This window comes from Centroberyx affinis, unplaced genomic scaffold, assembly GCF_046629955.1.
Source record: "Centroberyx affinis isolate AG114_WGS23_722 - 3 ecotype Tasmania unplaced genomic scaffold, CSIRO-AGI_Caff_v1 ptg000109l_1, whole genome shotgun sequence".
Taxonomy (NCBI): domain Eukaryota; kingdom Metazoa; phylum Chordata; class Actinopteri; order Beryciformes; family Berycidae; genus Centroberyx; species Centroberyx affinis.
Window position 1 is genome coordinate 1,188,132 of NW_027278811.1, and position 17,312 is coordinate 1,205,443.

General features: G+C 41.2%; 3 protein-coding genes across 8 annotated transcripts; 2 read left to right on the top strand and 1 right to left on the bottom strand.

Annotated features, from left to right (window-relative positions):
- Window positions 1-1,719: 1,719 nt before the first annotated feature.
- Window positions 1,720-5,214, top strand: LOC139649365 (regulator of G-protein signaling 20-like). 2 transcript variants are annotated; one of them, XM_071525751.1, is made up of 5 exons: window positions 1,720-1,841; window positions 2,966-3,126; window positions 4,477-4,560; window positions 4,697-4,931; window positions 5,026-5,214. In XM_071525751.1, the coding sequence occupies exons 1-5, from the start codon at window positions 1,839-1,841 to the stop codon at window positions 5,212-5,214; spliced, it is 672 nt and encodes a 223-aa protein (XP_071381852.1). In that variant the 5' UTR covers window positions 1,720-1,838. The 2 variants fall into 2 exon arrangements, with proteins under 2 accessions (XP_071381852.1, XP_071381860.1); XM_071525759.1 differs by having other exon boundaries at window positions 1,737-1,849.
- Window positions 5,215-5,410: 196 nt separating this feature from the next.
- Window positions 5,411-9,223, bottom strand: lypla1 (lysophospholipase 1). Of its 4 annotated transcripts, none has more exons than XM_071525723.1 (9): window positions 8,914-9,223; window positions 8,728-8,759; window positions 8,557-8,622; window positions 8,395-8,442; window positions 8,218-8,288; window positions 8,024-8,097; window positions 7,695-7,796; window positions 6,727-6,879; window positions 5,411-6,615 (listed from the first exon to the last, which is right to left on the bottom strand). In XM_071525723.1, the coding sequence occupies exons 1-9, from the start codon at window positions 8,980-8,982 to the stop codon at window positions 6,556-6,558; spliced, it is 675 nt and encodes a 224-aa protein (XP_071381824.1). In that variant the 5' UTR covers window positions 8,983-9,223; the 3' UTR covers window positions 5,411-6,555. The 4 variants fall into 4 exon arrangements, with proteins under 4 accessions (XP_071381824.1, XP_071381818.1, XP_071381832.1 ...); XM_071525717.1 differs by having other exon boundaries at window positions 6,727-6,903; XM_071525731.1 differs by lacking the exon at window positions 8,395-8,442 and having other exon boundaries at window positions 6,727-6,903.
- A 793-nt stretch (window positions 9,224-10,016) lies between these two features.
- On the top strand, window positions 10,017-13,647 carry mrpl15 (mitochondrial ribosomal protein L15). 2 transcript variants are annotated; one of them, XM_071526080.1, is made up of 5 exons: window positions 10,017-10,164; window positions 10,346-10,503; window positions 11,423-11,588; window positions 12,786-12,909; window positions 13,047-13,647. In XM_071526080.1, exons 1-5 carry the CDS (start codon window positions 10,060-10,062, stop codon window positions 13,382-13,384), a joined length of 891 nt encoding a protein of 296 aa, XP_071382181.1. In that variant the 5' UTR covers window positions 10,017-10,059; the 3' UTR covers window positions 13,385-13,647. The 2 variants fall into 2 exon arrangements, with proteins under 2 accessions (XP_071382181.1, XP_071382190.1); XM_071526089.1 differs by having other exon boundaries at window positions 10,349-10,503.
- Window positions 13,648-17,312: the final 3,665 nt, after the last annotated feature.

A 17,312-nucleotide genomic window follows, 5' to 3' on the forward strand; every position in this document is an offset into this window, starting at 1 on the left:
AGAAAGGGTGAGAATCAATGACACTGTGCCTGAACTCATTAAGAAATCTTTACTCACAACCGAAATGTGAATAATGGCTGGTTCTGTAGACATGGGAAATGTAGTAACCAGTGTGAACATTTTGTGCATTTCACTCTGATACTGAATCAGCAGAAAGCTAGGTGTGTGATTTACTGAAGGTTGTAGCTTTGTGTAAAAGGCCACACACTTTGTAATTGATGCTATATTGGATTTAGAAATTATGCACATATATTTTTTTACATTTGCTGACTGTTTGTATGTGCTTAGGCCCACACTGATAAAATCAGACTATGAGGTTAAATCTGCAAGATGACATTTCATACATGTGCTGATATGGTACAGCTATAGTTCAAGGTAGCCAGTAACCTAACTGGAACGTAAGGGCTTGGTCCATTAAAGAGGCTATTCCGCTGAAAAGATTACTATGGGTACAAGATGCAGGATTTATTATACGACATAGTGAGAGAGAGAGTGAGTGAGAGAGAGAGAGAGAGAGAGAGAGAGAGAGAGAGTTCACTATATTGAATTCATTTTATAGCTCTGTCGCTCATACAAAGTGGAGGGGAATGGATATTCCCCCTCTGCTGCTCCCCAATCACCATATACCATATTTCCACTGTCACATTTGCAGCATCAGCTGCAGAGGATAATCTCGCTCCACAGGAAGAGCTGCACCATGAAATAGGGGAGCAAGAATAAGAAAATGTATTCACTTTGATTGATTTTCCTTTTCTCAGTGTGCGTTTGGAAGATAGTACGTCCACTCTGAATGTATTTGACCCTTTTAATGGGTGTCTAGGTTATATTTACTCTGTCAGCAAATATAAAGCTCACACCCCCTCATCTCTACACCTACAGCTTGCATAATGTCAGTGGAAAAGTCTTGTTATGAAAGAGCTTAATCATACAGTTGAATGCAAAAAGAGGCCATGCAGAGCTTGGTTTATCATTATGTTTGAAGGATAAACATTGACTTGCGCCTCCAATGAATTTTGGACATGTGTTTCGACCCGGATCCACCAAGGAAAGTTTCTGTTCTCTGATCTTGCTCTGGATAATGTCAGTTGAAACTCCGTCGTGTTTAAATGGGTCACTACTGCCCTCTGGTGGCAGAGCTGCACAGGGCCTTGTGCGCACTTGCAGCTGCTGGATTTGGTTTTCCAGATGTTTTCCTGAATTATTCAGAGCCTCCACGTCCCAAGTGCGTCTTTCCATCTACCCATGTCTCCCCATTTAGAAGGAATACTCTTTATATCACTTCCAAAATAGCTGTAAAAAGATCAAGGAATCACTGTGAATTATTGATAAATTCCTATATTGCCTTATTGACCCTATAGTTAAGGGGTCCTCGAGGGGATTCCAGTGGGTCAGCAGAATGAGGAATGATAATAATAATTTCACTATAATTTAATTAGGCCTAACTGATGATGGCATGATCGCAGTTAGATAAGGTTTAAGAATGACTAATACAATCACAGGTTTCACTCTCAACACTCATCTCCCCACGCAGTGTGTTACACAACAACAACAACAAAAATCTTCCCATCTGAGCACAAAATCTAATCTAATGGCTCCGTGGTGTAACCTGTGTGTGTTTGGCGGTCCGTGATATGAAACCGTTTGAGTGCCCCCGTCCTACAGAAGCCATTACCTTAATAGATAAGCTGCACATTATGTTCTGGCCATTAATGCATAGGCGCAGAAAAATCTTTTCACACTTGGAGAAAACGCATGCGCGGAGAGGAAACCAACTGGTTTGTGTCAAGTCGAAGCAGACGGATGTGATCGAGCCAAAAATCACCTGTATTCTGGCATTCATGGTGACACAGTGAGTACACATTTGTATTTGATTTGTGAATAGTATAGGCCGCTGGTATAATGTTTAAGCCATCATCTACGCATCTTTGGAAAATGAGGCGTAACAGCATCCAATTAGACTAGAACATCTTTATTTGGCTGTTCCAGCAACCAGAAATATTGCCAGAATAGGATGCATCTTGAGCAACTGAAGCATGTTGTAATTTGCAAGTAAATGGCGGAATCTATTTGGCTATGAGCAAACAAATACATAGGATATTTGCAGATCTGTTAGATGCGCCTGGGAAGAAAAAACATCGGTTAACTACATTATAAATAATCAGCTTTCGGGCCAAGTAATTTAATTATGATATCCATATGAATTACTGGATACTTTGCTTGCTTTAGGTTGCTTGTATATCTTAAACAAACAATCACAGTGTGTGTGTGTGTGTGTGTGTGTGTATCCTCCTGAGGATGCGATTGATGGATGCGATTGCTGCGGTCTACGAGTGAACGCCTTGTCGGTATCATTACTGCTCATCCTCTCAGAGAGAGAGAGGAGGAGGAGGAGAGGGGTGTTCATCACATATCACATTTTGGTTTTGTTATTTACATCATGATGCAACAAACTGGTATTGTAGCTTCTCGGAGTATTTTCACTGATATAGCTTATCCCATCGCACGACGCCTCTTTTCTTAACAAAAAAAATGTCGATCATCCAGATCGCAGTGCACAGAGGTTGACCCCACGCATCCTCATAATGAAGTCGTCGTGCATTCCGCAAGACACGGGAAGAGAAGAGATACAGAAGAGATATTTCGATTTGGCAAAAATTCCACTATAAATTCAAGGCATGAGGCACAAGGTTTATCTATATTCATTTCGTTTATTATTCAAACTTCCATTCATTTCCCCCTAAAGGAAGACTGTGCATGCCCTCCTGCTGTGAGGAAACACTGAATCTGCAGTGATGCCCCTTTCAGATCTTAATTCTTGTAATTTGAATCCACAGTTGCTTTTATACCATTTCTTGAAATAGGCTAAACTGTGTGTGATGCTATGACTTATTGCGGTGATGCTCTCCCCAGTGAGAAATCCAGCCCCTCCCCAACTCTAACCCTAGTTTTCTGCCTTGTTTTGCAGTCCATGGGTTCAGAGCGGGTGGAGATGCGTAAGAGACAGATGCAGGTTCACCAGGAAGCAGCTGCCAGTGTCCTCCAAGCACGCAACAGAATGGGCAACACCCCCACCAACGCCTCAAACGCCTGCTGCTTCTGCTGGTGCTGCTGCTGTAGCTGCTCCTGGTAAGACTCCACACACACACACACACACACACACACACACACACACACACACACACAGGGGTGCAGCTAGGAATTATGGGTCCTACGCACAGGAGGAGACTCTGGGCCCCCCTCCACTTTCCTCTCATCCGCACACCAACATTATTCCATTTATGACAAACCACTCATCTACAACTCAAACACACCTCTACACATTCATTGACTGATCAATTATCCGACACATTCCCAAATTGAAATTATTAGTGGGTGTCGGGTGTCATAACCATACTTTTACTAGTAGTTTTCTGTTCAAAATCTGTCTTCGTTTTAGTCTGCACAGGAAAAAGCTAGACAATCTTTATTTTATCTGGTTGCAGTTTTGTAGATTTCCACTCCACCCTGCTTCAAAACCAGAGCAGTGTGAAATAAAAGAATGAAATATTTATTTATGGAACACAATAGGCATTTTAGTCCAGACACTTTAAGGGCCCTGCTTCATCTTGGGGCCCTGGGTGGTCAGTACCCGTATCCCCCCCCCCACTGCTGTCCCAGAAAAACAGATACACAGTGGTCCTGCGACCCACAGTGTCTCATTGGATCAAGTCCTCGGGGATGTTGATCTGTTTTGGACTGATCAACTGTTTTACACGTGCTTCCTCCTCCTCTTGCGTAGCTGGTCTCTAAGGACCAAAACCTGTTGTGTGCAGAACATGTTAATTCACTCCGCTGGGGATGATAATAAGTTCTCTCTCCACATCTATCTCAATTCCACCTAATTGTTGAAAGGCTACAACAGCCACATTCCCAGATGGGACGGCTCACAGCGGACTCTCACCTGGACCAATTAGCCTACAGCCAGCTGCTACATCAGGTGTAGAGAACATTTCAATTATATACAGTCGATCCCCATTGGACGACCTGGACGGATGACACACTTTACTGTTTACGCATAGACTCCCTGTAGATCATGTGTGTTCTGTTATTTGAAACAAACAACATAACTTGCAACCATTGTTGTCTGCTCACTATAATGTGTAATATCAGTGTTTGAATTATTTTGGTAGCTTCTACAGTCGATATGAAATGTGAGTGCTATGTAACAAAAGGAATATGTGATGTCTATTATTTGGATGTTGTGATGAACTCAAGATGTTGTAGATAGGGCCTGCTGTAGTTTGGCACTATAAGGCCTGATTTCACATTCAAGCTAGCTATAGATATTATTCTAACCAGCTATAGAGATTATTTCTGTCAGGAAGTTTTACTCATTAAAACAGGGCTGGAAATAGTTTTAATGGCCTGATAAACACATAACAACTGGTATGGATTTTGCTTTGAACGGGTGCTGAAAATGCTTTTGTTTTCTCACAGTTTGACTGTTAGGAGTGAAGATGAGACAATTCAGAGAACGACTTATGAGCGGAGGACAGAGGGAACCACTAATTGCGATGACAGGTAATGGCTGCAACACTGTGGCCAGTGCAAGAAACAATCCATCAAGACCAAATCTTTCATAAGTTGCGGTACTATCGAGACGAATTGATAACACTCTACCAATACATCCACTAAAGTCTGCAGTTCTCTCTTAAAGCCCCAAGCCTACCCTGGAAGAGGCACGCTCCTGGTCCACATCATTTGAGAGGCTGATGAAGAGCGCGGCCGGGCGAGGCTGCTTCAGGCAGTTCCTGCGGACGGAGTTCAGCGAGGAGAACATGATGTTCTGGCTGGCCTGCGAAGAGCTCAAAAAGGAGACCAACAAGACTGTGGTGGAGGAGAAAGTTCGTCAAATATACGAGGACTTCATCTCCATCCTTTCCCCAAAGGAGGTGAGCCACCAATGGGCAAAGTAATCGGTTATACTCTGGTGGTTGTGTCTTATTCTGCATTCTGCTCTACTGTTTATCTGCTCGTCTTCTCCAGGTCAGTTTGGACTCGCGTGTTCGAGAAGTGATCAACCGCAACATGCTGGAGCCGACCTCGCACACGTTTGATGATGCTCAGCAGCAGATCTACACGCTGATGCAGAGAGACTCGTACCCCCGCTACATGAACTCAGCGGCGTATACAGATCTAGTGAAGAGCCTGGAAGAGCCTCCTCCAGAGCCATAGACTCTCTACTGCCACACACTTAGCTTTTAAAACGGCGCATGCGTCCCACCCCAAGGAATTTTGTGTTCCTGTTGGAGTTATTTAGAGAACGACAGGAAAATGAACAGTACTTCAAAACAGTCTTTATCAAGCTGTAATTGCTGTTTATTTACCCATTATTAGCTTACCAAAATCCTTGGAGCAAACAAGAACAAACGCTGGGTCCAGCATCAGTTACTTGTTCAAAAACATATCTATATTTTTATATATTCCCTAGCGCTTGACATTGCACTTTTCTACCTTGTTTTATGAGGGAAAGCATGTATCTGTGAACACTGCATTTGTGTTTAGGTATATTGTGAGCCTTAATGCATATCCAGTTCTTGTAGAAACTAGTAAGTTTTATTTCATGATAACTTAAGAAGAAGGAAAGTGCCTTGGAATAAGATCTTTTACACTAGCACCTTTGGTCTGACCTGAACGGTGCAACAATGACTTCATATGTTGGTGCTTTCAGCTCTTCTCAAAGATAAGTTACTTTTTACAACAGATGAGCTGATACCTGAAAATAGATCTTGCCTGTGTGTTTAAATACTGTGATATTAGTCATTATATTTAATTTACATAAAAAACAGGGAAAAATAAACTAAATAATACATGACCATGACCACTGATATATTTGTGTATTTCAAATGAATTTGTGTGAAATAGTTATTTAAATACTCACAAATTAAATAAAGCACAGTCGTATGTTGTATTCTTTGTTGTGTTTCATGAAAATTCACAGAATATTCTATTATTTCCTATGGTACCACACATAATTAGAAAAGTTGAATATGTGGATTGCATATCAAGCAGTTGTTTTTAATATATTATACAGTTAATGTACTGTAACCTCTGCACCTGTGCTTTGGTCATAAATGTTTACGTTAAGATTCATATAACTGCTGAAATATCCTAGAGATAGACTACATTAATAAAAAACATAATTAACAACAGGCCATTTATTGTGAGATATTAAGTATTAAACCATATTGTATAGCCCTAGTTTTTTCAATACATAAGTTTCCTGCAGGAAATGGCTTTTCTCAATAGCAAATAGCTATACAATCAACAGTGGCAACTAATGTTACTCTACTGTAACACTGAGGATTGTGTGTGGCTCCAGTCCAGGATACTGCAGCATTTCATTCATGCCTCTTCTGGGCTCATTTCTAGCCCCAGTCCTGTCTGGCTCTAAGAGTAGCAGCGTGGTTTATTGAGTCAAGTCAAGTCAGTGGTTCCTTGGGTCCGTGGAGCGTCTCTGGAGTCAAGCTCACAGGACGCTGATGGTGCTGTGTGGGTGTGCAGCCACTCACAAGTTCATTCATCTCTGATGGGAGGAAGCTGCTTTTCTATGAAGCGCTTGATATCCACCATTTCCTGCGGGAGGCAAGGCAGAGATGCTAAAGCAGAAGTATCTGGTACAAAACAACAGACCAGTGAAGATGGAATGCTATGAGTTGTATCACACAGTCAGGTTTCCACACTGACCTCTGGGCAGGCGCTGTGAGGTAGTCCCCGGTAGGTCTTGAAGGTGATGTTGGCTGGATTTATGAGGCTTTTCACCCTCTCTGCTGTCTGACTGCCAAATATGAAGGGGACCAGGGGATCGGCGTCACCGTGGCATTGCAGGACATGCATGTCCTTGTTAACACTGTTGGCAGAAGCCTGAGCACAGAAAAGATTAGGATTATTATTATTAGCAGATTACAATAGATTATGACTTGGCCAAGGGATTTGCCTAAACCTTAATTCATTTAAAGGAATAGTTCACACCAAAATGAAAATTCTGTCACTATCCACCGCACCCCACCCTCCCCCTATGTTTAAACTCCATTGAAGTACGCAGGATCACCAAACACACAGCGAGTTTGCACCTGTTCTATCTCAGCCTTCTCCCAAAGTACTGAAGTTAACACGGCCATCTTTTTATAGCTCCAAAAGAAAAAAAATGCATAAAATGTCCTTCAAATTTCTCCAAACAGCTTGTGTAGCATAATCCAAGTGTTTTGCAGCTAATCGATTGCACTGTGGGTCCAAAAGTCCAATATTTACCTCATTATCTCCTATATTTTCCTCAATGACAATGCTCTACTTGTGTACATCCTAAAATGTAGGAGATAATGAAATAAATATTGGACTTTTGGACCCAAAGTGCAATCGATTGGCTTCAAAACAATTGGATTATGCTGCACGAGCTGTTTGGAGAAATTGTATGGACATTTTATGCTTTTTTTGGAACTGTAAAAAGATACCCAATAGTTTGAAGAAGGGTGAGATGAAACTACAGGTTCTAACTTGCTGTGTGTTTGGAGATCCTACAAACTAAATTTTCATTTTGGGTTGAACTTTAAGCCTACATTCTAACTATTTAATAAAACACCCAACTATTCAGCATGTCAGACAATTTAAAATCCTAACAGCTCAGGCCCAGAACGGGCCGCTTCGCTCCCTCCTACCTGAGGGAAGGAGTTTCGGAGCGGAAGCCAGCAGCTCAGAGCGACCACTCCAGCCAGCTTCTGCTGAGTCGTCAGAGCGGTGTAGAGGGACAACGCTCCGCCCTGGAAAAGCAAGCCAATGCTTACCAAAATGCAAATTCCTTGTGTCACATAGATCCTATACCTATTATTATTATTATTATTATTATTATGAGAGACGACAAGCGAGAAAGAACCCAAATCAAAACAGCAGAGAGTAGAGAAGATCTCACATCCCTGCCACTTGGTGATTTAAATATCTCACAGAAAAGCAGTGTTATGTAACGCCTCATCTACATGACATACTGTACCTGTGAAAATCCACCCAGCATAATTCTGTGGGAAGGTATTCCGTTCTTCACCTCTTGGTCTATCAAGGCTTTAACTGTGGAGAAGTCAAATCTGACTCACGACTATGCAAGATATTTATACAAGTGAAAAAAAAAAACACAGGACATGAATACAGAACGCTACAGTATATTTCACTCCCATCTTATACACATACGATTCTCTGAAGCTCTTTTAATGCCAGACTCGTCTTCGTTTGCGTCTGGGCTCAACCCGTAGATATCAAACCTATGAATCAGAAAACACATGTGAGGCCAACAGTGTATGTTCTCTATATGTACATGACAACCCCACCACCGACAGAAAGATTACACTCACAAACTAAGACGCTTACCAAGAAGGCATGGACATTCTCATGTTCAAGGAAACAGGCATGGTTGGACTGTGAGTCGTGGAAGGGAGAGAATATCATCACAATTTGGCAGCAAAAAATGAATAAACTTGCAACGATTGTAAAAAAAAATATAATCTTTAACAGGAGCTGGTGGATACTTACGCATGTGGACAGATGTATTTCACATGTGGTATTCGGATGCCTGCAAAAGCCTCAGCCCAGCCATGCCTACCAATGAACAAAATTAAGCCAATTTAATACAGAGAAATTGTCATGTTTCTTTGAATGGCAGTTAGTAATTCTGCACCAGAGGGAAAAAAAGGCTTCACATACCCAGTGTCACCCAGGCCATGGAGGAATATAACCTGCATGAAGAACAAAAACACATAATTGGTGAGGCAGGTACAGAGTAACATATGTCAGCATTTGGTAAGGTAAAGAAATACTGGTTGCTTTTAGGCCTGACTTTACAGGTATAGGGCCGGATGATCATCAACATGTGAAATCCACTTAACTCACCGCTGCAGTGGCTTTCCGGGCAGCAGGCACAATGGCAGGTAAAGGCGCTGACATGTTATTGCCGCACATACAGCGCTCAGGCAGCTGACATGTACCGAGAATAACGTTATAACGTTGCAACTGTCAATCTGGATCGCCCTTGGTCCGACTCTGATTGTCAGACAGCTGCCATGCAAACGAGATCGAGGACAGATGTCACACAGGTAGGTCGCGAAATCGCCGCCTCGTAGTAGCTGGTTAACGCTGATATCGATGTCTTTTTGGAAGTTGATTTTTGTGGAGAATCATAAACCCGTTTTTTTTACCTACACCGGATCACACTAGCGCGCAACCGTACTCGCTAAGGGACCGACACACTTTATAGTCCCGCCCTCTCCGCTACGTGATTGGCGGACAAGTTAGTTGCTTCACAAATGCAAAGCAGACATTGGTTCTTTGGAGTGTCAACGACGTTGGTTTAACTGACAATCAAATCTCCTACACTGACAGCAAAGCATAATTTGTCTGTAACGTTAGATTACTAATAATAGTAAAATGAGATTATGTAACGATGTAAGTATTAATTTGCTAACTAACGTTAAATCTAAATCTTACACTTGTGACCTCTTACCTCCTGACCTTTGAGCAGCCCGTATTCGCGATCGTCAGTTAGCCTTTCAATATGCGCAGAACAAACGGCTCTCACTCATCTTTGAACGGGTAAGGTATATTTATTTATTTATTTATTTTTTTACCCCAGAAAAGGCAAATACCCATGTGTGACTTGCTCTGTGTTGATTTAATGTACTGTACTATTTGGTCTGAGAACGACTATTTTGTCCTCGACGTTTCTAACGTTATTTTTGTTTTGGCGTAAGCAAACGCCTGAAATTGCTTTTATTTTCTCTCTCTTCTACCGACCACACTTTAATTCCGTTGTCATGTTTATTCTAATGGCTTTGGGATTCATATTTCATTAACCTTCTTAGTCGAAAATCGCAGACATCATTAAAATGTTTAAGCATCCAACAGTTATGTTAGTCTACCTAAACATGCTTTTATTTTGAAAATATCGCTGATCCAAACAAGACGCATTTCCGCTCACCCCTGTCACGTGACTTATGTGTCCTTGATTTTGGTTAGCTTTGACATGTGAGCAGCAGAAACATGTCTTTTACCAAAAAACCTGGTGGAAAAGCCTTAGATGTTTTGCAGAATCTGCCTCGCATAACTTTAGCGAATCTGCGACCTGAACCAGGGTCGAGAAAGGACGTACGTTTTTTTTATTTTGCATATTCAGTAGACTAGTAGCAGCATAGTGTCTGGCTATAGCTAGTTAGCCAATGTTACACATAGGGAGCTTATGCTAGCCCTCCCTCAGATTAAATGGTGATAAGACGTCTCATAGCAAGTTAGGAACCCATTCAAGCTTTCTCTGTTTTCCTTTTTATAGGAGAGACGGCGAGGCAGAGGTCAACATGGCGGGAAAAAAAGTGGCCGGGGACATAAAGGAGAGCGACAGAGAGGCACCCGTCCTCGTCTGGGCTTTGAGGGTGGTCAGACTCCCTTCTATCTTTCCATACCAAAATATGGCTACAATGAAGGACACAGGTAAAAGCGTCACAACAAGTATTTAATTTGTATTTATTTTTCCAGAATTCATGGCATTGATCTGTGTCAAAAAGCTAAACAGAGAATTGTAAGCCCATAACACAGTGGTGATTTCAGTGACTAGATTCTCTCTCTCTGCCTGAAAGTGTGTTAATCAGTGAAATCAGCTGCTGTAGTGTTAAGTTGAAATGAAAACCTGCAGAATCTTGGCACTCTTAGAGCTGCAACGATTAATCGATTAGTTGTCAACTATTAAATTATTCGCCAACTATTTTGATAATCGATTAATCGGTTTGAGTAATTTTTTAAGAAAAAAAGTCAAAATTCTCTGATTCCAGCTTCTTAAATGTGAATATTTTCTGGTGTCTTTACTCCTCTATGACAGTAAACTGAATATCTTTGGGTTGTGGACAAAACAAGACATTTGAGGACGTCATCTTGGGCTTTGGGAAACACTGATCAACATTTTTCAAAATTTTCTGGCATTTTATAGACCAAACAACTAATCGATTAATCGAGAAAATAATCGACAGATTAATCGATATTGAAAATTATCGTTAGTTGCAGCCCTACACTCCATTGCACATTGCTGGACACCACTGCCTTAACAGATGCTGTGTTATTTTTAAAATATGTAAAAATGTAGACACACAGCCCCATCAAGTGGTCAGAAACGTATATTTCAGCCATCTGCTCATAACTAAATGAGCCACCAGACACGGATCACAGTGTCCAGTATTAAATATAGCATCAATCTCGGACTTGGAGTTATGTACTGTATTAATGCCATAGTATTGCGCAAGTGACAGATGGTTGGAATTTTATCACATTTTTATGTTGCATATTGCTAAGCAGCACATCACATTCTGGCACAGCTGATGTGATCTAATCATGAACGTGTTTTTCTGCTCTTCCTCAGCCGCCGTCCTCAGTACCAGCCCCTGTCTCTGAAACGGCTTCAGTACCTGATTGATCTTGGACGGGTCGACACAACTCAGCCCATTGACTTGACGCAGCTCGTCAACGCCAGGGGGGTGACCATCCAGCCGCAGAAGAGGGACTTTGGAGTTCAGCTTGTTGATGAGGTAACTGGTGATCGAAGCTTGTGTGTCTTGTGTATACCTAGCACTGGATCATACCAGAGTTATAAAGTTTATATTCTCTCATCTCCAAGTGAGAAAGAACACTTTACCTACACCTGAAAAAATTACTTGTCTCTTGAGGCTGTGTTAAATGCACTTAGTGTTATTTTTAAATGCACTTGGTGTTAATGGGAGCCACAACATAAGGGCTTCAACTTGATGTGAAAAATGTGATTCATAAATTGGCCGAAAACAGGTAAGCGTTGTGGGTTAATGTAAAGAGAAATTAATATCAAAATATATTGTATTGTTCCAGGGTCAGAAAACTTAATTGGGCTATCTAAACTCAATCAGATACTGGCCTGATCTGAATCCTCTTTAGTGTGAGCAATTACAGTCGTATTTACCTCTAAAATATTTGATGTACAAATGGGAACTCAAATTTAGGAACATATTCCCAGTTGTCTTATTTTCATCTTTTGTATTCAAAATGAGACCAAATTGTTTCCTGTTAGCAAAATGTTTTAGTACAGAATCCAAGGGGACTGGTAGTTTCCTCTTGCTACATGTTTGATGTTGGAGGAAGTTAAGAGGAACTGATTTCCACATTTGGTGAGCTGGGAGAACAACGTCCTGGACCTGAACTCATTCACCCTCAAACAAATACTATTAAATATAGATGAAATACATGAAGTTTAAGTCTTAGAAGAAAATACAGTTTGTGCTATTCTTATCAATGTATTTGCTGGTATGGGACCAGTAGATCAGCCTGTCTGCCTCATTATTGCTGTAAATATGTAAAGTAAATAGTCTTTAATTTACTGCAAGGAAAGGTTGTAATGCTGGCAACAAGGCAAAGATCAATTTGATTTCAGTGTGGACACTGGAGCTGTAGTTTTAATTCTATGTGTAAATAAATGCTGGTGAGTCGTATCTGATTACATCTTGGACATGAGACCCATTTTAACGCAGTATGTAAAGCGGACCTAAGTGTATGTTTAAATTGTTGAATTTTAAACCACGCCTGGAAGATGCATAACAAGTTCTCCCATATGTCTTATAGCATCTTGTGCCAGTAGGTGGCACCACATAACAGTGTTGTAATCATTCTGACTGACACAGATCAAAATGTTGTTTTTGACCCGTTTATCCACCCTGCTCTGCCAGAAGTTCACCTTTCACCTGTTTGTTCTGTGCCAGGGTGCTGACATTTTTGCTGCAAAAATCAATATTGAGGTTCAGAGAGCATCTGAAGGAGCTGTTGCTGCTATTGAGAGAAATGGAGGGATCATCAGTACAAGTTTCTACGATCCCATAAGTCTTGGTAACTAATCACTGGCTGAATGCCAGTCTTATGCAGACCATAGTTTTCCATACCATTACACCATCCTATTTTGTTGTCATCTGTGATGTAGGCCTATAAACGTTTGTAATTTAACATTCTCACTTTTGTTTTTGCAGATATTCTCATCAAGCCTGTCCCGTTCTTCCTACGTGGGAAGCCTATTCCGAAGCGAATGTTACCAGGAGAAGATATGGTCCGATATTACACAGATGCTGAAAATCGGGGTTACCTGGCAGACCCAGAGAAAATCCGGCAAGCCCGGCTAGCCCTGGCACAGAAGTACGGATATATTTTGCCAGACATTTCAAAGGATGAACTGTATCACATGCTGTCCATGAGGAAGGATGTTCGACAGATCTTCTTTGGCCTCTCTCCGGGCTGGGTTGTTAACATGCCAGAAAAGAAGATTCTGAAACCCACTGATGAGAAACTGCTGAAATATTATAATTCTTAGATGTTAGTAGGAAAATAAACTAAATGTTTATGTACATTATCTCATGGCAAATATCAGGAAAATGCTGAGTTTTGCATACTGACTGCTTTCAAACGTTAAAATGTCTTGCAAAGTTATAACAACATCTCTGCTGAAGTGTTTTTATTCTCTTTTATGTTTAAATTTTGTATTAATCAAATATGGGAAATAGTTCTGTGTGTGTGTGAATGGACAGTGAAGTATGGCCATTAAATCACATCTTGAAGACCTGAAGACAGTCCTGTCACCCAAAGAATTTTCCAGATTTGATTACTTTTTGGTTTGATAACACTTCCTTTGTAAGGGGTTTGCATGGCACATTCATAACATGCTTATGACCCGTTTTATGACACATTCATGAATGTTTCATTGATTCTGAGTAGTTGACCTCTGATGGCCATTTTAAAGCAAAAATGCAACATGATGGCAGGAACGTGAACTGTAACAGGTGAGGGGGAAATAAGGAAAATAAGATAACTCAAAGAATGAAAACAGGAAACAGATGCCTGGTGATGTGTGTAACATGCGAAATGGGTTGCCTCGGCCTAGAAGGGGAGTTTGAAATTAGTCATAGGCAGCTGTATCCTGGCCTGGACGTTCAAACGATCCCCCTCCCCCCTCTTCGAATACAATCAGACGCAAACACTTACAACTTTGCCCGGTTATGCTTCAGAGACACGACCAGTATGGACTTGAAAATACCATGAAGATGTTGGATGCTCTTCTTGGATAACAAATTACACATGGTTTACACAATCCCTGTTGTCAGGTATTCCACATTAGTATGTCTCTCAACTTCCCAGAATCCCCACTCAGGCCAAGTTAAAATATTTTTGCTGATTAGTCCACAACCACTAGTTTTTAAGTGAAAGCTATTACAATCAACCTAGGCCCAGCAGAAAAAAGTCTCCTTGCTTTTCACGGGGGGACTTAGATAATGGTTCCCTCATATTTGAACTCTCCGTTACGCTCATGTTTATTTTTTGAAGTCAAAATGGCACGCTTGCTATAAATAACTTGGTATTTTACGCAGATATTGTCTTAAGGGACGCTGCCATAGAATTTCTGCTGGTATAAAAACACTTTATCAAAGGAAGCATATGTTTGTGTGTGTGCGCAAGACTATCAGCATTGTGTTTCTGCACAAAGTCCCCACTGCCATGTTGGTTCCTGGTAGGTAGGTCTCAATTATGCAGTGATTGGAAAAAAAAAAAAAGTTTAAAAATTATCTTTCTGCAACAAACTCAAAGCACTCAGTTCAATAGTAAATATGAATAACTGTCAAACATTTTTGCATGTATAAATAGAGGTTGGGGTGAAAAACTCACAGTTTTGTAAATATAATGTATTTTAATTACAACACGATGCAAAGGTTACACTCGGGGTCTATGATGACTTGTTGCTTGGTAGAAGGTGTGGTTCCCGTGAGTATTTTCCTGAATCTCAAGTACCCAATAATAAACTACGCAAGTAGTGGATACATATACAGCCGGCCCTGCCAGGAAAACCAGCCCAAATCCTTACAGCATAATCCTTTAAATAAATCACGCCACAGGAAAGAAACAGCACAATCATTGTTTATGGCAGAACTACAGTGCTTATCTTCAAAGCAGCAGATCCTTTTGAATTTGTATCAGGTCTCAGAGTAGCATAAGAGCAAGAGCCGGCTAAGAGTTTGGAGAGGGGGACATCTCAAAACTCAAGACTGTGGTACATCAACCCAGTGAACTTGTAACAGCACAAAAGAATAAAGTAAACTGTGAATAAGTACTGTAAGTAACGGATAAATGGCATAAAGTATTTTCTCTATCAATCATGTCTTTCACTTAGACTAAAAAGATTTGTTAGTGTTTATCAGACAAGCATTTTATCACGGTTTGTGCTCCAAATAATCTAATGTCTGAGTCTAACCAGTTCACACTTATCTAATTAAACATTCAATCGTTGTTGGAGTTGACCAGGGCAGATTGTTGTGGTTATTTGCTGTCTTTGAGTGAGCCGTTTAAGACAGACACAGATATCACGGTGTCTCACAGGTCTCAGTCTAGTTCCAGTTAATAATTAGGGTTAATTACAACTAAGTGCAGGTCTCTCCCTACCTCTGTCTGGGGTCAGGGTCAGACAGACAGACACACTGTAGGGACAGAGGGCCAATCAGGGAAAGGGGGGGTCATGGATGGGATGTTGCCTTCAGGACTGCCACAGCAACGCCGAGACAATTTGGGACCAACACTGCATTGCATGTAATGAATGGCCTGCTGTGACAATAAGCCACCAGCAGCCAAAGCTCAACTGTCTGGACAATAATAAAAGACTTGGGAGACTTATTCAATTCTGCAGATAAGACCCTTATCAGTAGCTGGTGCAGAATACAATTCCTAATTTACAAAGAATGGAGCTGTTTTTCAGCATGAGTGGAGCTTTGCCTCGTTAGCGTGTCTCGGGCTGAGCAGCTCTGCGTGACACAAAAATTGAATTACAACAATGCACTGTAATTACAATTAGGAGACTGAAATACGATGGATGTGTTTTCTCATGAAATTCTGAGCAGTATATCACCAGTATTGATTGTTAATCATTTATTGACTAAATAATGATCCAAAGTTGATTTTAGAATGACATTAGATAGTTCACAAGTGAGAAAAATATGGAAAACGAAGTGTCTCAAATACATGGCCTTAACACCAGAGTGCATGGGCTTTTTTGTGGCTATGTCTGTATTAGGCCTGAAAAATTTAATTGCGATTATTTGACAGAATATTGCAATTGTGATTTAATTGTGATTTGATTCATATCATCATTTTTTTAAAACTTTAAAATTGTTTAAAGAAAAGTGATTTTGTTAGATGTCAGTGTGCAGGATTTACTGAGTTAGAGTATGATGAAAGGTTTTCACCAATATTGTACTTGATTCATGAACCAAAGATTACCTGCAGCACTAAAACACCTTGTTCAGAAATCTTTTCTCTTAAGCAATTAATTGCAGCCTCTATGATTTGGAAATTGCAGTTCATATTGCGATTTCTATTTTTTTTCCCCCTCATTGTTCAGCTCTAGTCTGTATACCGTTCCTCCTCTCTCTGCCCCTGCTGCACCGTGCACAGTGTGCCACCTGGGCTGGGAGTTTGTAAGTTGTGTTTGAAGTCTGGCTGAGCCTGGCGTGTTATCTATGCTGAGAGGTGGGGGCATCATTGTGTTCTGCTAATGAGGCTACATTAAGCCTGTCTACACCAGGGGGCATGTAATCCTCTCAGCTGGCCTCGCGTCGGGTCGGGCAGGGCTCTGTTTACAGGGGAGTGTGGAGGCTAGCACTCCGGGCCGCAGTCTACTGTCGAATGTGCTCAAACATGTGATTAGAAGTGGCTGGATGCTGGGTTGGGGGGGCAGGGGGGGGCACAGACCACTGCATAGAATGGTGTCTGAGTCTTGACAGAGTATATCTTGATGCTAGCCTGCTGTGCCCATACAATACAATACAATACAATACAATGCAATACAGCCCTCGCTGTGAAAACATAGTCACCTGAGACAACAGTATTATATCCCCTTCACACCTTCAGCTATGAAACAATGCGGCTCTTTACGGATGAGCCACTGTAAGGAAAGTAAATGGGACGGCAGTGAAGTGACTGAAGCCAGATTGGAATACAGTGGTTCATTATCAGAGGTCAAGACTCAGGCCACTCGCTTTATACTCCCAAGTTTCTTTTTCCTCTTTCTCTTTTTGTGTTTGGCTGAATGTCTGCAAAGAAACTCTTCAGTGTTACGCTGGTTGATATGAGGCAATCAGCACAGCTCCAGGTCAGCAAATCCAACAGCGAACGCCCAAATCACACTGTACAGCATAACACCGCCAGTTGTGAGGGAAACTGCACAATTTGTGGCATTTGCATTTACGTAAAGCTCTAGT